This window comes from Taeniopygia guttata, chromosome 5 (genome assembly GCF_048771995.1).
Source record: "Taeniopygia guttata chromosome 5, bTaeGut7.mat, whole genome shotgun sequence".
NCBI lineage: Eukaryota > Metazoa > Chordata > Aves > Passeriformes > Estrildidae > Taeniopygia > Taeniopygia guttata.
In genome coordinates this window covers 43673615-43695668 of record NC_133030.1, presented here as the reverse complement: position 1 = coordinate 43695668, position 22054 = coordinate 43673615, and the positions used below count along the sequence as shown (strand labels likewise).

General features: G+C 38.9%; 1 protein-coding gene across 36 annotated transcripts in view; it reads right to left on the bottom strand.

Moving 5' to 3' along the window:
• Positions 1 to 22054, bottom strand: part of NRXN3 (neurexin 3) — a 958542-nt gene that overhangs the window by 852180 nt on the left and 84308 nt on the right. For 24 of the 36 annotated variants that reach the window (XR_012056601.1, XR_012056602.1, XR_012056603.1 and 21 more), the window contains 3 exons: positions 21281 to 21298; positions 11096 to 11125; positions 8789 to 8800 (listed from right to left, as the gene is read on the bottom strand). Coding sequence is in view for 32 of the 36 variants with exons in the window: in XM_072930751.1 (XP_072786852.1) it covers positions 8789 to 8800; positions 11096 to 11125; positions 21281 to 21298 (60 nt within the window). In the remaining 4 variants the exon portion in view is untranslated. Of the gene's footprint in view, positions 1 to 1302; positions 6535 to 8788; positions 8801 to 11095; positions 11126 to 21280; positions 21299 to 22054 lie in introns of those variants that run through there. The other 12 variants (XM_072930753.1, XM_072930757.1, XM_072930764.1 and 9 more) reach the window with 2 other exon arrangements.

Here is a 22054-nt window from a genome sequence, read left to right as displayed (position 1 = left end):
ATCTTAATAGAAAATGGACTGATAAATTGAAATGCTCAGCCAGGAATTCAGTACTTTAAGGATAGCAAGTAATTTCTAAACAGAGCCTTAGAATCTGAACATTCTGATTTTTCCAACTTTAGGCAAAGATTTTTTCCACAATCTGTCATAAATGGTCTGTCACATTGTGGCAAAAATTATATTCTGTTCAAACTGCCAATTATCAGTGCCATAAAGCATTCTTTATAGCAGTATTTCATTAAACAAGTAATAGAAGTTATGTTTCTTTTCAGTAGTTTAACAACAGGGCAAAGAGAAAACAATAGATACTTAGGAACTGAAAATTCTGGGGAAAAATAATTTGGTAATCTGAAAGATAAAAAAACACATATAGAATGCAGCTTGTACACATGCCTACAGGCTTCTCTGAGACTGTCTGCAGAGTAAGACTATCCAAAATAAATATGAAAATGGTCAGATAAATGTGTTATTTTGATGATGGAGTTGGCCAGTCCTGCAAGGCACTGGTGCCTGAGAGCTGTGTGCCCTTGGTCAGAGCTGGGAAATGCAAATGCACAGCGATGCTAGGGCTGCCCTGGGTTTTACAAAAGCTTGCAACATCTTTAATGCAGAGCTAAAGGAGAGCCTGTAATCCCTGTGCTGCGATGCAGCAATGTGCTCTCCCCTCACAGGACAAGCCAACAGCTATGCAAGATCCTTTTATCAACATTCACAGGGTTGGAAAATAACTGTTCACAGTTTGCTTCCCAACATTAGCGAGTGAACCAAGAATTGCTCAGCGAACAGGCAGCTGAATACACATGTAAAAGACAAAGGTTCTTCAGTGATATTTATTCTAGCCAAGTTTTAATATTTCAAGGCTTATAGCAACTAACTCTTTACATAATCAAATGTAATTTTCTGATCCCAGCTGGTGATCAGAACATTCATCATCAACCTGGTCATTATTAATATACCAGTAATTAGAGGAATAAAGGTGTATGCTTCATAACGCTGGCTTAATACAATTCACTATACCTAGTAAGACCTCAGGTCCCTTTAAAATACAATTATTTTAACATATTATACCTTTTTGTTACTACTATTAAAAATGAAAAATCACAAAGATATAGTATTTTAGAGCAAACACTGAATTTTTTTTTTTTAGTCTCCAATAAAACAAATTTGGTTAATTAAAAGGAATCATGAGTTGTTTTAGAAATAATACGACCCATAAGCAGTTCCCCAATCAAACTGATTGATATGAGAGAAAAGCTCAATTAAAATGCATGCAATTGACAGAATCAAATAGTAAACACTTACCTACAAATATTACACACCATCTTCTTGCTCTACTGTAGGAGAGGAGGTGATTTCTCAGGCACCACTGTGTGGTACTGCTTGGCAAATGCTACTGACTTTTTAATGGTGACAACTGTGTACACAAATCCTAAAAGTACCAGTTCTGTTTAAAGCCTTTCACCACAAAGCAATGCTGGTAAAGAACCACTTTTATTAAATGCTTTGCAGTGTTTAACAGGAGAGCTAAGGCCGTAATTTAATGAGAATGATCCAGAATCACTCTGCTTAGTGTTGGAACAGTTTTAGAGGCAAATTCCTCCCTGCACTATTTCTTTAAAATGAGTGCATTTCCTCTGCTTCAGTATCAGATATACCAAAATAAAATGCTTCCAGAACAGTGAAGAATATGGCTTTTAATACCATTGCATCAAACCTCTCAGTATAAAAAGCTCATCTAATATAAGACCCATATCTCACAGAAAATCTTCTATAAAGAATCTGGGGACTTTATCCCTGCAAGTACACAACACATTCCCAAGTGCAAAATACCATTAATTTCTATAGGGTTCTCCAGCTGTTTAGGGAATGCAGTAGACTCAGCACAGCAACTTGCAGAGTAGGTTATCAGGATCCAAAATTTCAAAACAAAAAGGCTTTCAAATGCATATGCCACAGCCTGTGAGGGCTGCATTCACACCTGATTCCTTGCTCTCTGCAGTGGTATTTTCTATTATCTTCCCTTATTTCATAGCCTATCAGTACTGATTTCTATACATGCACTCCATACTACCAAGGCTCTTGAAACAAATGAGGAAATTAAAACCTGCATGAGAAGGAGCTCTAGCTCCATGAAAGGATGAGTACAGCCAAATAAATGAAGAGTTCTGCGTGTCACAGAAGATATGCTTTGCCAAAGTCAGAATCAAAACTCACAATACTGATGTGGGGAAAAATCACACGCCATTAGGCATGAATGAGTAGCTGACACACATGACCTTCTTCACAGTAATAGTTTTACAACCATTTGCATGGCGTGTTATTCCCTGATCTCCAGTCAAAATATTTACCATCTGGTAAAGCACAACAAATAAGTCTGCTGGTTGTAAGCTCTTATTTTTAATGTACAAGATCCAGCTTACACAGCACATATTTTCTAAACTGTTCAATACCATAATGTTATCTCTCTAGTCCACAGAAGGCCACAAGGAGCCTTAAACAGGAAACTCCCCTCTTTCACAGGATTTCCTATTTTTGCAATTGTCTGATGTGTGTGACAGAGTCTATTTCAGTTCCTGATGGCATTATCGTCATTTTGCTGCATTACCATAAAGCCCTGGAAATAAGCTATTACCCACCACACTCCTCCCAAACGTTATCACAGACAATCATGCACTCACAAAACAGCATTAACTGTGAGAATTAGAGTCCATTTAAACTGCAGCTGTTCCTTCATTCCTGAATAGGTTCTGAGATCAAAACTTCTTCCTGACTGGTCTCATTACTGAATGTCCATTTCAACTGGAAGAAGAAAAATATCACCTAAAAATTTTTTATTTTTTACAGATAACACTCCTTCCCTGTAATATGACAACTAGGTAAGTAACATTAAAACAAAGAATTTTTCAAAAAAATACAGTGGATGTTTTAGCTTTCAGATTTGTGAGTTGAAATTTTGCCTTTAAATCCTCTCTGGTGAAAGAAATGAACCTGTAATTTTGATTTTCTATTTTTCATTTCTCTTATTTTCAAAATCAATCTCAAGCTTCACTTATTTAAGGGAAAGAAGTTCTATTTATTTTTAACGACAATACTAACTCTGCATCTGCTGTTAAATGCAAAACTTAAAGCCTAGATTTAATATACATGCTGGTGTTCTTTTCATCTAAAAATCCATGCCCTAGAAAGGCCCAAACCACCACAACCCTATAGTCTGCTATTATCAAAAAAACCCACATATTACTATGTTCCATGTCCTATTCTGTTTCTTTGTCTCTTTGTTACTGTCCATTGGAAGGGTTTTAATCTGCAGAGGATAAACACTTTAAAATCTAAACTGAAAAACCTAAATGTCAAGAAATTGCACAATATCTCTTTAAGAGTCAACAGTAAATTAACTTGCCCATAACAGTGCAATAATTAGCAGTTAGTAGCTTATTAAATGGATGGCAAAGGCCAAGCTGCCATCTGGGATCTCCAGTTTCTTGTGATTGTTATTATGTCAAGATGTGCAACTTGCATTAGCTTTCATGTCACTGCGCTTGCCCTTACTTTACATGTAAATTTTAATGAAACATACAGCACTTTAAAAATCAGACATCCAACACAAGTGCTATTAGCCTGCCTTTTACAAAGCACGTGGCCTGTTTTACTACCTCTGCATCTCCACATACCACTAAATGCCTCAAATGAAAAAAACAGAGGGAGGGAGTGGGGGAAAAGTCTTTCAATTATATCAATTAAATACTCTCTCCGGGTAGAGAGAAACATGAGCTTCACTGAAAACAGAAGACTGCAATACAGCCTAAGACAATATTTTAGCTCCTGTTTACACACAACACAACCACAATGCCTTTAAGTCTCACAGGAATCATTCTTCTTAATAAAAATGAAAGTCAGCAAAGAATCAGTGGCTTATTCACACATCAGAAAAACAGTTTTAAAACAAGGCAGAAAGAAAACATGTAAGAAAAAATTAATTACCTATAAACTACAAAATACTTAAAGCATTATTTGATACCTTATGCATACATAATATTTGTAAACTCACATGCTCATAAGCACAAACAAAAAAAAATTACCAGAACTGTCCTATTATGTTTGTGTTCATAAATGTATTACAAAGAGTTAATAAATAATAAATAATAATTTCTTTATAAAAAGAAGAAGAAGACATCTATTCCTTTGCATTAGCTGATATTGAACATTTAAGTGACTTCATTCCCCAAAATTTAGAAAATGTCATCACCAGTGTAATATAAAGAGATAGGACGAATGCCTTGCAGAAATGCCATCCAATACCTTACATTTGAAATCATCAACTATCAAACACCTCTACTTAGACTTTAACAAATTACATTAAAATATTTCTTTTGTCCCTAAATAAAATATGAAACCAGCAGCAAAAATTCACTTACAAAAAAAATTTATTCCAGATGAATAGCATCTTCATTCAAGGGGCTTTGTTTCTATCAAAGAGGTTTTGTATATTTGGTATTTGCTAATCATAAAATAAAATGCTTGATTATTTTAAGTAGTCATTAAGAGTAAAGTTAGAATTGAAAGCCATCATCCTTATAATAATGCAGGATTTTTTTCTCACTAAAGGAAAACAAACCCACCACTACACATTTTACAGTCCTTTCATTAATACTTTTAATTGTAGAAACCAAAACCATACAATATTCACATTTAAAATCCAAATATTAAGATACTTTACGGGGCAAAGCAGAGTTTAAAAACCACTGCCAAGGCTGGCAAGACAAATGTAGTGTTGTTTTTCCTCTTGTATAATTAGACATTTAGAGATCACAAACGATTTAATTTGTTACTGATGTTTCACTTCAACATTTGCATAAACTCTTGGCCATTCTGCTGGACTTATTCACATACAACCATAGAACCATTTAGACTGGAAAAGACATTTAAGGTTATCAAGTCCAACCCCCAGCACTGCCAAGTCCATCACTAAACTGTGTCCATGAGTACCTCATCTACACATCTTTTAAACGTCTTCAGGACTGGCAAGTCAACCACTGCCCTGAGCAGCCTGTTCCCATGTTTGACAACTCTTCCCATAAAGAAATTGTTACTAATATCCCATCTAAATCCATCCCTGGTGCAACCTGAGGCCATTTCCCTTCATTCTATCTCTTGTTACTCGGAAGAAGAAGCTGACCCCAACCTTGCTACGCTCGCCTTTCAGGTAGTTGTAGGCAGCAATGATGTCTCCCCTGAGCCTCTTTTTCCCCAGATTAAACACCTCCAGCTCCCTTTGCTGCTCCTCATCAGACTTGTGCTCCCAAAGGCCTTCACCAGCTCTGTTGCCCTTCTCTGGACTCACTCCAGCACCTGAATGTCTTTCTTGTAAATGAGGAGCCCAGAATGGCATAGCATCCAAGGTGCAGTGTCACCAAGTACAGGGGATGACCACTGCCCTGGTCCTGCTGGCTACACTATTTCTGAAGCAAGCCTATACAAATCCTAATGGCATTACTGGTGAAAAAGAACTTGAAATTATTTTCCTGATGAGTAAGGTCCAGTCATTTTCTTCTATTCAAGCCTACAAACGCCATTTCATTTTTCCCGTGCTATTACCATCAGGTCAATATTATTGAACATCTCAAAGAAATAAGAACCTCATTCTCTGAGAGCAGTGCTAAACCTTCCAAGACTTAAAAGACCTACTTCAGTTAAGATCAGGTAGGACCAAAGCAGATAATCTGATTTTGCAATGCTGATAATTAAACAGCAAAATTGGCACTAGCCTTTGGTCCACCAATGTGCATTTTAAAAGATCCCACTCTTTCACTTCTTTCTGACAATTAAGGAAAAACCTACTTCATTCTGAAAATGAGAAGGCTGATGTGTAGTTCACACTGAGCACAGCTGCTGATGGAAGGAAGGAGCGAGCCATATGCTTTGGAGAATAATCAGCACCCTGCAGACTGCACGGGCACTATAGAGTGTCCCATGCACACCCAGAAACCAGCCTCACTGGTTGTTCTTTGAGTCAGAAAGGGCATCTTCACTTCTTTGGGTTCTTGACCCACTGGATTCAATGTGAATTTTGCTATTGCCTTCAAGAAGACAAAGGACTTAATTCTCTGTAAATAGCAGATTCCCACCAAGAATACAGACAATTTTCAAAGGGGACATGAGCCTCAGTAGAAGTTAGATCTAAACCAAGAGTGATGGTAAGACAAAACCCACATGGTGGAAGGTAACAAAATGGCAAATAACCATTTCCTTAACAAAGAAACTTTCAAGAGAAAAAATTATATGGAAGAAGGTGATAACACATTAATTCCAGTAGCAAATTAAGTTGGATATTTGTAATTTCCTTTGATATCATTTACTTGTGGGGAAGTGTTAGGAAAGTAAACTTAATATAATTGTTCCTTAATTGCTCGTACCTCTCCAGAAGAGAGGTCATATTCAGCAGTTCTTACCAAACTAAACAGAAGTCCTTACTCCTTACATATTTACCTCACCTCCATGACCAGCTCTATACCTCAAGTAAGAATTCAATGCATTTAACCTGAAACCTCAGTTCAGGTTAAAATGCAAGTGATATCCAGGTGCTTGTCTATATCTCAACAGACCAGAACACCTAGAGTTCATCTTCTTTAATTTTTCAGGAATTTTTAAAAAAAATTAAAATCTCCTGAATATTTTAAAAATTATAGATGCAGAAAAAGCCTATTTACTGCAGTGAAAACTAATCAAACACTTGCTTTAATTGATGAATGCAAGGTCACAGACCACTATATGCTGTGAATGAGTTTTATGAAATCAAATACATCATATCCAAAATTAAATCAAATAAATCATATCTTTTAGCTACATACATGACATGAGACAGAATTGTTGACTAAAAACTACAAGAATGCCAAAAAAACTTGAACCTTCCATGTGAGCACTAAAGGCATCTGGTACCACTTTCTCTGTGAGCTGAAGGCCACATGTGAGTTCAAAATTACAGTTTGAGCCCTCGGAAAGCAATGCCATTTTTCACATAGACTGATGGTTTTCTGACAATATCACTTGCAATAACTAGAGCTAAAAACTACACATAAGGAAGTGAAATTATATTTTCACTCAATGACACAATAAATTACGCTTCAGTACATATGAATTAATTGTGGACTCTATGTTATAATCCTCATGCCTACCAGCTCAGTTAGGAGATTTGCCTTGGAGAAGACTTTCAGTTTAGTTCTACACAGGCCGGCCTGAGGCATAAATACCACCCAAGAAAAGAACATGAACTAACATCACACAAGACTTGCCCTGATCTACACTGACCCTTAAACCACACTAAGCCATACATCAGCTAACTGAATTATTGGCAGCTGTGTTGAGGCACAGTAACATTTTATATGGCCTGTTTAGAGCTTCAGGTTCTCTTTTTTTTTTTTTTTTTTTTTTTTACAGTGTATTTATGTGATTATTGTGTTCTGATGTTTACCTCTTACTGAGAAGATAGCTCTGAGTACAGCTTAGGTATTACCCTCCATCATCCAAGTTTGGAGAGAATATAAAAACTATTAATTTAATTATTGGAATATTTTTACAACCTCAAAGTAGAACAAATAATATTGATTACATTATGCACTCCACAGAGAATTCAACAATACAAAATTGTTAGAAGAAAGCTGGGCATCAGAAAAGGAATCATACAAATTAAGGTGTTTAATATGCCTTTGTGCTCCCCAGAACTCAGATATTACAATAGTAATTATTAAGCAGAGACTGCTTGTGCCTCAAAGGAAAGTTATTATGAACAAATCCTCTGAGCTCATATCCCTCTCAAATTCAGAGCTGCACAACCAGTCATTTCATTCCCCAGTGTCTTACTGGCATGGACACAGCAACATCATCCAACGTGTTCAAATCATGGTAATAAATATATCAGATTTTCCAGCAGTGTATTCATTGGAGCAGAGCAAGCCTCAGCATAACAAAACTTTTTAATCTTTCTCATTGGGAAATAGGATCAAAACCAAGATTTTTATCAAGCCATGTTTATAACTTATCAATCAATCTTTACTTTTCCTTCCAGTCCAGCTGAAGACCTAGATCAAGTTTGCAGCATTTTGCCTTTTTGGCAGTTTTGATAAGGGATAAGTTTTGAGGGACTGCCCTCAGCATGCCTAAGATAGGTGTGAACTGCTGAAGAGCAGGTTGGAGCCCCAGAGAAGTCTAGCATGCCCTGTGCTGTACTGGGCTGCAAAGGAAATGGACCTCTGTTTAACAGTGCTGATTACTTCTGCTTCCTCTGTAGCTTTTTTGCAACTCAATTTCTCTTTGAAAAACACCTTTGAATAATGGGAAGCAGAGCCAGGGGAAGAAACAATTTCTCAAAAAACCTCCATTGCTGAATAGTATTGGACAAGCCCAGGTTCTGCTGACACCAACACCAGTAGAAAAGCTACCAGCAGTGGCATCACTCTAGAGCAAGTGTCAGCAGGGTGAGCTCACAGGCCTACGGCTCTATCCTTGACCAAATTGATGAACCCTTTGCACCCCAGCATCATCAGCTACAGATGGCCTGACACTGCACAGCCCATATTTAGTGTGAATAGGGAGAAAATAACACCTCTAAGGAAGGCCTCAAAGCATTAATCTTAATAAATATTTCCTCCATAATTCAATACAGAAGATTGTTAAGAGACTTTTTAAAATAAAAGCATTCAGTTCTAATATGAAACACATTCATAAAAATACACTGTGCCCATCAACAAACATTTTACAAGCAATGAAGTCTTAGAAAGAATGTGATCTCTACCTTTACTTCTACCTACAGACAGGAAGGTGTGCATCCAGTTAAGAGGAGGAACAAGAGAGGTGTCCACCATGGAGGAGGCAAAAGAGAGGAGAAGGAGGAAGCATAAAAAAACAGAAAAATATGTCACTGGCCATACTTAGAAAAACAAGGAAATGAGCATATTTATCTAGCAGCCAAACCCAACAAAACATAACGTCAAGGGAAAAACAAGAGACACACCACAACTAAAGCACAAAGCAAAGCTTAAACCACTGACAGTACAATCAGTAGCTGCCTGGTTAAGCTTTAATTTGATTTTCTACTGAGAAATGCAAACTGCTCATGCAATACCACACCAGTGATATGCCTCAATCCACGTCAAATTCAAAACAGCAAAGGCAACAACAGACTAGGACAGGAAAAAAATAAATCTCATGGTAATATATTTGCTAAACACATCCCACCTACTAGAGCTAATGTATTTGTATATAATGTTAACATTGCATATGTACATATTTTATATCCATCATATTTTTATAGACAGTAAATATTTATCAAAAGGCAGTATCTGTGAGTTTGTTGGCAAGAAAAGAAAAGCCACTGTTCCCTGATGTGTTATAGATAAACAAGGGTGGCTGAAGTTGCCAGAAGCCAATAGTTTCCACATTTTTTGCCAGATAAAGGAGTATAGAAAGTGCTGATGACTGACCTAAATAGGTCATGCAAGTCTTCATGAGCCAGCTGGGTTGAGACTTGTAATTTAAATGTCCAAGTGCAACTGTTTACATAATCTAGTGCTAAATCACAGTCTACTCCAAAGAAACATTCAGTGGTTTTGAGAATGAAAGTGGCCATCAACTGTTCTGATCACTTTCCAACATACCTTCCTCTGCCAAACAGCTTGCCATACTCAACTGCATCCTGAGCAACTATGTCATGCTGAAGGGACCTGTCTGCTGGATGACCCTTCAATAAGCACAACCTCTGAGCCATGAGCCCAGCTGAACAGTAAGTGGGGACACAGTAGGAGATCAACGCTTTCCTGAGTTTACGCAGATGCTCCACATTCCAAACACCATGGCCTTGACCGTGGTCACTGTGGTCTTTTCCTACCTTTCCTACCATACAGGGATGTTATGCCATATAGAAACTGATAAGTAAGCCCCTACTTCACTTCCAATTGTTACCTAAACTTTCATGACCTCAGAGCAGACATCCATCTTGAAAAATAGAATAAAAACTGATTATGTCTCAAGTCTTTCCACATTTCTCTGAGATACATAGAAATTACATCTGTTTTACTCAAGCACCTAATTAATCTTTAGCCTACAGTGGCACTGTGTACTATCTTATTCCTCGGACTGTCTATCCTCAGATACATTGCTTACTTAATGCCGAAAAGCTTTCGCGTACATCTAGTCTAAGAAAGCCTCATCAGACTTTAGAGTCAAAACTTACATTTTCTTCCCATAGGCCAAACACTTGGTCTGGTTTTCCTAGTGTACCACTTGCACACACCATGCATTAGGTGTTAAATCATTTCACTCCTGCATTCACAAGACCAGGAGGCATCAGGAGTGCTGCTAACTCCTGTGCACCCGTGCCAGTAAGACACTGGCACTGTCAGAGGCAAACAGAACCACAATTCTCCTCACTTTACCTGTTCAAACCAGCTTCTTGCACCACACCCTCACAGTGCAAAGTGGGACTAATTATCCCATACTGTCACAGACGATAGATCTGTACCTCTGTGCAGACTGAAATATTAATGTGATCTCTGATATGGGCCTAGATCCTATTTGTAGCTCAATACGGGGTTAGCCCTGTTGTTCTTCTCAACCATTTTGTTCTGTATGTATTTGAGAATTTTAAATTGCAGACACAGGACTTACAGGCCATTATATGCAAATTTCCTCAGGATTCATAATGAGTTAGGATCATGCCACGAGGGTTATTAACATACTTTTTTTAATAATTGTACTCTTAAAATAAAGACCAACGTTGAGGTCTACATTTAGTAAGCAGAAGTGGGAGTCATTACAGCTGGCACAAGAAAGAAATGGCAAGATAAATTGGTGGGTTGCATGGAAGAGGGATGCATACCTTTTTACTATCCATGGAATAATTTCATGCTCCCTCCTGAGCATCTGAGTCCCAGGTTGACAAGAAGCCTTGGCTCATGGGACACACAGGCAAAAATGCAAATGGCTTACTGGCACTCCGTAAGCTTAGTTGCTTTTGTTATGCAAAGCCCAGCCCAGAAATGCAGCAGGGACAAAGCTCCTGAATGATCAGTGACAGAAACAAAGAAAAAGTGGAAGGACTTACCTTGTTCACTCATCATCAGGTGTGAGAGGCCTGAGAGAGAGAGAGAGAGAGACAGAGAGAGGAAGTAAGGAAAAAAGAACAAAACTGGAAAAGAAGCAGTAATATCCATGCACACTGGTCACAGTCCAATACCCGTCAGGATTGGAGCTCACATACTTGAACTAGACCAAGTATGGTTGTAGCACACAGGGCACAAACATTTGCAGGCACTGCTCCACACACTGAGCAGAAAGCATCTGACACTGGTAGAAAAAACCTGCTGCTCATGGCAGAATTGTGTCTGAAGTTCAGCACATCCCTGGGGGAGTGGCTCCAGAGGCACTGCACACCACTATAGCTAAATGGGCTATGGAATCCAAGGTCTGCAATGACAGACTGCAGTGAGCTGTTGTTCCTCTGGAGAGATACAAAAATAACTTCTCCTCAGCTAGAGACTTTAAATTCAAGATTGCAGTGGTCAGTAAAAGCGATGCCATTATCACACCACACCTGCTTCAGATGAATCCTCTGGTCTAAATGCATACATATACACAAAGCTATCATTATTGAACATGTGGCTTCATCATGTATTTTTAGGAGTCTATCAACACTGTTCACACTTACTAATTAGACACCAGTACACCAGACATAGCAAGGACTAAAAAAATCACCTGTAACCCATTTAAATACACCTCCACTCCCTTTCTGGGAAGAACTGCCGGTTCAGTTTCCTAGGACAGTGTGCTACTTTATGGCTCTATAGCCAAAGCTACTCTTCAGTTTCTTAACTGAAGGTAAAGCAAGAAGGCGGCACAGTTCCCCTCAGCAGAGACAGTCATTGTCAGCTCTGCAGATGAGGTTGTAGTGTTTACTTGGGCTGCTCCACTCTGATAATTTATTCTGGCACAAACCTTGTTTGTTTCAATCAAATTCTACATCCAGGCCAATTTTCCAATAGGTTTACTGTGCTGCATTCATACAAATTTTGTTTAGATATTCCTGTATATATATCCACACCCAAGACATTAAGCATGAAGTGACCCATTAATCAATTTTGTGACACAAGATCACAGAACTAACATAAAAATCAAGTCCTACACACTCAAGCCATGAGGCACCCCCTTCATACTTGGTTCCCTGACCAACTTCCCTTAGCTTGATTCCTTTTCACATTTCCTACCTCTCATAGCACTTAATATGGCAGGGCCTTCAATGCACATACACACCACACACCCCATATTTTAAGTCAGTTTTTTTAATCAAACAGGACTGTGACTTTTTAATTTCACGGAGGCTGAGGTGTCAAATGAATTTATTAGAATGAGAATTTTCAACAAGCAGCATGCTGAGTTTGAATTTGTTTATTCCTTTCTCTTTCATGGTTTTCCTTTGCATTGGCTGAAGAAATCTAAAATCCAGATCATCCTAAGAATATGTTCACCCACAGAGAACTTCAAGCCAGATAAGGGGATTAATAATTGTACAGTCTAAGGAATGCAAATACCTTAATGTTCTTGAAGATTATTATGGATTTAGAAAAATAATCAGAAACATAACATAGATTTAGATTCTTTTAGGTCTTTCAGCTATAAATAAACCTAGCAGATTTGATACTGTAGGACACTTCTAGTTTAAATTATAAGATGTAATTCAGTGAATCATTTGCTCTGCTAGGAGAGTGGGTTGAATTTTTGTCTCTATTTATGGCAACTGACCCCATCATTCTTGACAGGCAAATCTTAGGTCTGATCAAATGGACACTTGAAAGTCACTGTAAAAGGCAGGAAGACAAAAGTATAGTTGTTAGGACCTATAACGCACAGAATCCCTGTACCAATGCCAAAAAAGTGAAAAGGCTAGAAGGTCTCAGTATGACATGCAGCAGAAGCTGGCTGAACAGGGAGGGGACATCAGATCCAAAGAGGAGATGGAAATCCTGAAGCCTTGTACACTGTGGGAAAGGAAAGTCATACCTAAGAGGCCCAGCATCAACAGGAGCAACTACTGGGGATGGCAGGGGTTTTGTCCACTTGGACACAAAGACAAATTCCCAGAGAAGGTTCAAAGCAAGAGTCTACATTAAACAGCATAAGTCACACCAGAAAAAGATCCATTTTCTCTCCACCAGCCACAGAGGAGCTTTAAAAATCTCAAAAGGTCAGGAAAGTCAACACCCCTTTTTGTCCTTATCCCCAGAAGGCCAATGCCATGTGCCCTATCCATCAGGCACATCAGCCAGATGCATCCCCACAAGCTCTTTGCCTGAGCTGAGGAGTGAACAATCCCCCAAAGAAACGCAGTGTTGAGGCCCCTCGTTTGGCCTTGGTTCAAATACCTGTAAAAGAAAGTATCCCTAAGAAATATTCTGGCACTTTCTGCTCCTTCACAGATTTGAAATACCACAGCAGATTTGAAATACCATGGTACTGGTATTGTATGTACCTCTTGGTTTTTCTAGTCCCAACTCAACAATGAAAGCAGGGAGATTAAAGAAAAATACTGTCCTCCCCCCCAGTGCTACTTTTTCCTTTATTAAAATAGGAAGAAAAAAGAGAGTGGTCTTGGAGACAGAACAAAAAACCAGTATTGTATCGTAGCTTGTCCACAGACAGAGACTCTTATCTTAACAAAGAATATCAACAGAATTCCAGATTCATTATGAGACAAATAATAATATAACTAATGAAATGAAATATCATAATATTGACAGAATAACAAAGAATATCAACAGAATTCCAGATTCATTATTAGATAAAATAATAATATAACTGATGAAATATCAGTTTTTCTCATCTGAAAATATTCCTGCCTTGCATTTTAAAGTAAGAGTGAAAATGAGTATATTTATCTCCAAGAAAATGTCATTAACAACCAAAACCTTCAACCATTGAGATATAAAATCCGTGACATTTGCAACATGTGTACCAAAGGCCTCAAATCAGTCAGAATAAAATCAACGTGGAAAATGTGAACTGACATAGTTGTCTCACCTTTATATCAGTTTCAAGACATGACAAGATAATAAAACAATTTTCAAATAATAAAAGTCAAAGCCACCTCAAGGTGGAAAGTGGCAACACTTGCTATTGGACTGTAAGAAACTAATATGGCATCCAACAAACAAGTGCAAGAGCTGTAAGAATTGTTCAGACCTGCAAACTAGACCAGATTTTTCCAGATCAATGGGGACACCTATCACCATGCTATTTGGGCAGCAGTCATAAAGACAAGCAAATTTTTTAGCAAGTTCAGGATACAAATGAACTCATTAGGCCCCAAAGCACATAATTCACATATTGTACATCAGAATATTTGTGCCAATAGCCATCTTATTTCAAAAGAATCCTATAAGAAAATGTGGTTTTCCACCTAAACCCAGGTGAAACATGTTTTCCTTTGAATCTTGGATTTTTTCAACAAGAAACTTTGATTATAGTCTCAGCTATAAGGAAACCCAGCCAGTGTAGAACTTGGAAAAGGTTGATAAAAATCTGCATGAGATCTAGTAGCCAAGGGGCTTCATGCTTTTTCTAAACCAATTTAGTCATCCTTATAATAGTTTACTGGCTGGACAGAAGTGATGCCCAACAAAAATAGTGTGTAGTAAGTAGTCTGGAAAAGGTTTAGGAAAACTTCAGAAATAAATGGCTTATCCGCCTGTAAAGAAATTTTATGTCAAAATCAAGAATATGGAGACTTTCTATTCCTGAACCTCAAACATGAGTGACAGTAAGGACAAGCACATGGCTTCAGAAGAAAACTCTCAGTAGGTTTTTTAGATAAACATCTGCTTGTACTCAGCCTCTCGAGGCCCAGCTTCTTTGAACATTCAGCAGTAATGTGAAGAGAAAGCAGTCTGTTTCTTCAGAACATCAGTTTGTTATTAAGATAATATGTCCATTGCTGAGGGCAGACAGACCCAAACTCTGCTCTCTGGCCATGATTTATGCCTGCCACAACTGACTTTTCCTATTTAGGTCTGGGAGGCTTTTTTAATATTTCTTTAACCTACTACCCAATCAGTATTTTCTTAAAGTTTAAAATGAAGTTCCCTTGATCTCAAAGAAACATTCAAATTACATTTTTTTTAATAATTGCAAGCCATCTGCTTTCTATATCAAAATAGTAAAATTAAGTGGCTCTAATTGTACAAAGTACCAAGGGCTAACATTGGAGTCTTATGAAGACATTTTTAAAAGTAGCTTCAGAATACAATGCTATGAAAGAGCAATGTAGTTAAACATCAGTCCTCATATTTAACGGTTTGCTAGGGGCAATTTTCAGTGTGGAGGAGAAAATATGGGAAACCTTGGAAACAATTTGAATCCTGCTCCCTCCCATCCCATTAGTACTTAGCAGTTAAAATGAAAAATAAAGCTACAAAACATAAGAAGGTGAGGACAGCACAAAACACAGCTGAGAGTGACAAGTGATTGCAGCAACAAAGGAAGATAGACTCGTTCATCTAGTTAATTATAGCTTGTCTTGTGCTACTGGGCCCATGATCTGGGGGTGTGCACGTGTGCGTGGGTGTGCACGCACTGCTGAATTGCTCTGTTATGGCAGTCAGCCTCAGTATTTCCCTTTTAATGATGCTACCAAATGATTAGCCCAAAAGCTCTTAATGAGTGGGAAAAGAGACTGCCAGGCAGCAGCAGCAACCCAGATCTCCCCTGGGGCAAGTTTGCCCAGAGAAGATCTTTTTTCAGGGTATCAGGCTGCATGACCCATTCAGACAATAGCAGGGCCAGCTGCAATGTAGGTCTGAGATAGGACACCAGACCCTCTAGTCCAGGATAAGTACAAAATCCTTTGTGGCAAAGCTGAATTAAAAATCATGCAAACCAGTGATTCCTCCAGAAATAAAATGTCATCCACTATAGAGAAGAGCACTCAGATGAGTACTGGAGTGTTGTTTTCACCTCCTTTCCAAATATCCTAAAAGTAGCAGTTCCTTAAGAAATAGGCTTTTCTCTACTCTGAACCTCATACCCCAGCTCTATTGGCCATTCCCTTTTCTACTAGGGAAGAGAGTTGACAAGCTCTTTGTCTTCCATGTGGTCTTCATAAAATAGGTATCTTGATTTCTCTAAAACTAAAAGTCCAAGAAAAATTCTGCAAGAATCCCCAGGTACCAAAAAAGAGGACATTCCAGCAGGGCCAAACAATGGGACTCAGAAGAAGCAAAACCCTTGTCTTGAGAAATGTGTAGAATGGAAAAAGAAGAAAAATCGTTCTGCAGCCTAGTTCAGACCTTTTACCTGCTACACAGGTCAGCTCTGCCAAGAGGGTAACCTGATTTCTTGGCTGCTGGTGTACATGGGGCCTATTCTTTCTAAGCCAGCAAAGCAGTAGCACAGGCTGGGGAGGTCAGCTCTGTTTGATTCAACCATGACATGCACGACAGCCAAGGGGCTGCTCTCAGGCCCCAGCAGTGAGCCCAGCCAGGAGTGCAGTTTTGTTATTGTAGCCGCAGGCCCACTTCCAATCCAATTACACACAACAGCTGTGCTAGCTCCTCTTTCCCATCCCCTTTTCTTCCTCTGCTATGTAATTCCAGGATAGGTTTTGTCACTATCAGGAGCAGTGAGTCAGGGTGAATGGCATCCACTTTGAGTGATCAAAGGAATAAGAACATGAGATAGAAACCAAAGAGAAAGTTTTTTACCCCAACATCTATAGAAGCAATAGTGGAAAGAAAAACATACTATCTCCTTTGACTCCCAGCAGAAACAGTATTCTGACATTCCATGTGGCATTCTCCTGTAAGCATTTCAATAGGAAGGGTTACAAAAATGGTGATGTTTGAAAACATGAAAACAAACATGTAAGTGTTTGCAAAGATGGCCACATGCACATAAGAATGTGAGAGTGCATGTGGAAGACCTGAGAGGGAATGCATTTTATCTGATCCACAAAAGGTGTATCACTGCAAATCAGAGCACCCGATCAAGTAAGTGCAAAAGTTGGGAAAATAACTGTTAGACATGGAATACAATTCTTCAGCTTAGAAAATATATCTCTGACAATATATATGATTGAGATAAAACCCCAATTGAGACAGAGAAGGTGAACAGGAAATGTATTTTTCTTTATTTGTGGGAAACACAAAATATAGAGCCACTGAATTAAATTCTCAAGTAACAGGTGTAGAAAAAACTGAAATAAAGTACTTTCTCGATTTCAATGATTAAACAGTGGGACTTGTTATCACAGGATAAGTGGAGTTAAAAAATACAAGTGGATTAAGAAAAACAAAGACTAGATATATCCAGCAAAAATATGCCCATCAATGACTGCAGAACAAAATCTGGATGCAACATCAGGTCACAAAGTCCTTAAAACAGTAATTACCAGGAAACACCAATGTATTGAGACAAGACCTATGCTATCACAGTTTCATAAACGTCCTCCAAAGCATCTACTTTCATTAAAAGATACTTCTAGGGTAGAGGAATGCTTGCTCTCACCCTAGTGATTACTACTACCATATTTTTGCAAATGGTTTTGTATGCAACTAAAATCATTCACATTCCAGTGTAAGAAAATCACATTAGGGAAGAGTACCTGTGCAAAGGTCATGAAATAATCAAAATAATGGTGACACCTATGAAGAACCCAAGTTCATACACACTGTCTTCAAACTCCTTATGAGCGGCATTGACAACATGGCATAAAAGGAATCTGACTCTGATCTAGTACCTCCAGCAAACAGGAAACTTCAGATGGGCCAACATCCATAATTTTTATGGGCCAAAAGCAGAGTTTTCCTTTAAGGAAGAAGAAGCCAGCATGCAGGTACTGCTTAAATGACCCTATGACACGGAGTAAGGGAGACCAGCTATAACAGCAGACCTGAGACGAAGAAGGGAAAGAAGGATTTAAAGATGGCATTTGAAAGATTAAAAACCTGGATCAAAAATGTGCTACATTTCAACAATATCTGTGTTTTTATGAAGGATTTGTTCAGGTAAACAAGGAGTAATTTTTCCTCTGGGAAGTACCTAGGTAATGTCTACTGTGTTTTATCCATTCAGTTCTATGCAAACTAGTCAGCAGTAAAATAATGACAGCCAAATGTCCAGAACTGAATCTCTTAGCCTCCTCCCCCATAAACATTTAAAAATCTCTCCCACAATAGGAATAAGCATGGTATGAATAGGAAAAGTAGTATTTAGACTCTGACACCCCCCTCCCCAGGTATCAGTAACAGCCTCCATAAAATCAAGAAATCATATTTAGTTCTTTCTCCTGCATATATTCTTTCACTTAAAAAAAAAAGTGAGACAGAGCATATAACTTTCTCTTTGATGTATTGGTCTTTTTCCAACTACTTATTTTTCAGAATCTATACCACTGGTAAAGAATAGAAGGTGCAAAGAAAGAAGCAGATATTGTGCAGAAGTGACAGAGACATCCATTCTGGTCTGTGCTGCATGCCACTTCCCAGTCAGGCACTTAAACTCTGTACTAAGGCTCTTAAACTCCATAATACTCAGCCTCAGCACTCAAACCAGGTTGTGAATGTGAGGTGAGGCTGTAGCTATAACCCCAAAGGGAAAACTTAAGTACTGAAAGAAGCTGTTTCTCCTCTACATGACACAAGGAGTCAGTGACCCAGCCGAGTGCAGACAGCAACAATCCCAACTCCAGGGCACTGTTCAAAATGTGGTGTTGTTGTTTTATAACTGAGGTGTTACATTTGCAGGAAAGGTGGGCTGACATCTGACAAACTTCTTTTATATGTGAAATGAGCCAGATGGGATCAAGTTTGCTCTTGAAAAGAATATGGCAATGAGCCCCTGTTGCTGAAGGGTTCTCCACAAGCAGAGACTTCACATCCAGGAAAGGCTTATGCTACACATTTCTGTTTACTTTTAAAATAGACCTCTTTGCACCTTGGAGTAACTGCACCCAGTAGAACTCTGCAGTGCCCACTGCTGCCAGGCCCAGCCTATTCACAACTACTTCCTCTTAGTGGGAAATCAGTTTGAACCAATCTATTCAACAATAATGAATACTTATTTAATCAATGGGCTCTTTACAACCCTTCTGCTGCCTGTGGGTAGTTACCACAAGCACATAAAATCCATGATTTGTCTTTCAAACAGTAGATGGTTAAAGTAACCATTTTGATAGGGGCCTGAGGCTCTGTCCTTGCAATATAGATAGCTAGATGGTCTGCATAGCTTAGCAGAGGAGAAGCATAGACCAGCCCCCCACCCCCACCTCCAGAGGTCCCTGTCACTACCCAACCCCACAGCAGTGCCGGTGCACCCCCTAGGGCGGGAGGAGCAGAGGGATGAGACTGACAGGAGTAAACAATGACAGAGCCTTGTAATGAGGTATGGGTAATTGTCAGACTGAAAATATACAGATGACTGAGAGAACATATGAAAAAAGATTCATATATCACTGAAAATCCACATGTGACTAAAAATCCACATGAGAAAGCACAGAGCAGTCCTGAAAACAAGAACACATGTATGAGCAATAGGAAGAATAAAAGATGCACATCCAAGCATAAATCAAGAGACTGCAGGACAATAGGGCAGAAGAGCACAGTCAGAGAGCAGAAGGATGGACCGCTCCATGGTGCCCACACTAACAGCAGTAGAGTCCTGCACTGGGTGTGCCACCTCTGCTTGGGCTCCTACCAGTGATGCTGTCAGCTCCTGCACACCAAGAGATGTCCCTGACATTATCTGAGGCAAGGCTCATTACCAGTGTAATATCATGTGTGCTACTGGTAGAGCAGAGCAAGGCCAAGCTTTCCCAATTCCTCTGCCACACACATCAACACCTTCAGGATGTCATGGAGAGACTTGTAACTCAGCTTTTGGTGCAGGGCCTGTCAGATCCTGCCAAGGCAAGAAGAAACAGGAGTTCCTGGACATCTCAGACTGGGGAAGAGCTGGTGCAGTTTCAGCCTCATAGATAACTGAAAAAATTGCACATCAAAGTTAACAGAGTCTTCTTCTTTCCAAAGCATGCCAGGTGACATTTGCCACCACTCAGCCACTTCCGTTCCCACTGCTGTCAGTTCAGATGCACACAGAATGCCAGAGTTCTCAGCAGAACAAAAAGGTGGCTGATGAGAGAAGCCAAAAGGCTAAATATGCCAGGAAAATACCCAAGTGATGGGTATGCAGGCCCTCCCTGCATCTCTCTGGACTGATGCACACAATCTGATTATCCAAGTGTAGAAAAGAAGCAAATTGAACAGAGAACACATTACAGATCCAGATAACTCATTCCAGGTTAGATTTAGCAGAAGTGATGCAAGCAGAAAGCTTGCTTCAGCAGAAAGCTGAGAAGGAAAAGAGCTTTGACTTGACCATTATCCCATTCCAACCAGAGCAATATAGGGTGGTTTCTTGAGGTCTCATTTCTATTTCAGATAATGATAAAGCAGGTGGAACTGCCTAAGTGTGAAGTAAAAATTTGTTTCTAAAGTTTCATTGTGGAATGAAACTTGTAGAATGTGGACTAGAGTAAAATGGCCTAGTCCATCTAATATTTGTAGCTGAAGCTGGGAGACCCTGATCCTGTCAACAATGAGACAGCAAATGGAGGAGGGAGGTTTGGAGTTCTCTGTGGTAACATACACTATTGTGAAAGCACTTCACATCTAAACTAGCACACAAAACATACATTCATTTTTCCTTTCAAATCATTTGTGCTCTGGTGAGAATAAAATTTGATACCTAATAAGCTCACACATTCAGATTCAGCCAGAAAGATACTCACTGGTTTATAAAAATGTAAAATAAAAAAAAAAATAATAAAAAAAAAACTTTTTTAGTAGAACTGAAATTCAACATGTTATCAGTGGGAGTAGCAAATGGAGTAGACTGCAGTAGGAGAAAGAAAATTACCAAAGTAGATTTTTACACCAGACTACACACAGATGTATCAGAAATAAATTGTATATAATGCACTTTTTAGTGCCAGGTTCAATTAGCAATACAAACAACCATTCTTAATGTAATTTTCATTAAGAAAACATCCCTTTAACTGACCAACACAACGTAGTTTCTGAAGAGGGAAGTTTGTGACCTTTGCTACAATGAAGGCCTTCTTTTAGCAAAGCCTGTGCAATCCAGACCTTGTGATGTCCAGCAGGAAGCAGGATGAGACCTGCCTTGGTAACTTACCACCACTCCTTAAGGATCAGCCTTTCAGCTCAGCAAAAGTAACACTTACCTGGAATATGATTGACATCTGTCGAGGTGTGTTCATGGCAAGCAGAAGGGAGAAAAGAAAGAGAAAGAAAGAGAAGAGAAAAAAAGCCATTAGAGATGCACACAGCAACTCAGCATCCTTGCATGGAAATCAATTTCATGCAAAACCAGAAGTAATTAGGTTTGTTTGAAGGCCACCCATCTGCATCCAAGCACGCCGCCATGCAAGGGAGGAGGCACTGGCTCCCTCTCCACTGTGCATGTAAAAGTGAATCCACCATCATATCTGTCCGGAGAGAGAGTTCCTGGAATCAGATAGAACCAAGCCACATCAGTTCCTGTAAGAATATTAGTTAAAATATTCTATGTTTTTCACACACACAAATGCAAAAGAGAGAAAACCAAAACCAACCTGCCTGCAGAAGGCTTCTATAGCACATAAATTCAAGCAAGTTTCCAGAAAAATAGAAAAGAACCTGCTCCCCTTTTATAAGGGGCCATGTGAATTTATGACCAGGTATAAGACAAACAACATAGTCCCAAAGTGTAGAAGAGAGCTCATTCCTTTTCATTCTTTCTGCCCATCATCTCCCAAAACCATCCTTCATTGCAGACAGTAATAAAGGTGGGGGAGAAGGAAGTGTGCCAGAGCTCTGCATATACTCTCTTTCACAAGATTATAAATTCAGGAAAAGTGTCATTTGATACTTTTTCTCTCTGTGGTATAAGACCACATTTCAGAACCAATCACATAAATCTCAAAATAAATAAGTCCTTTAAAAAGGGAGGAGCAAGA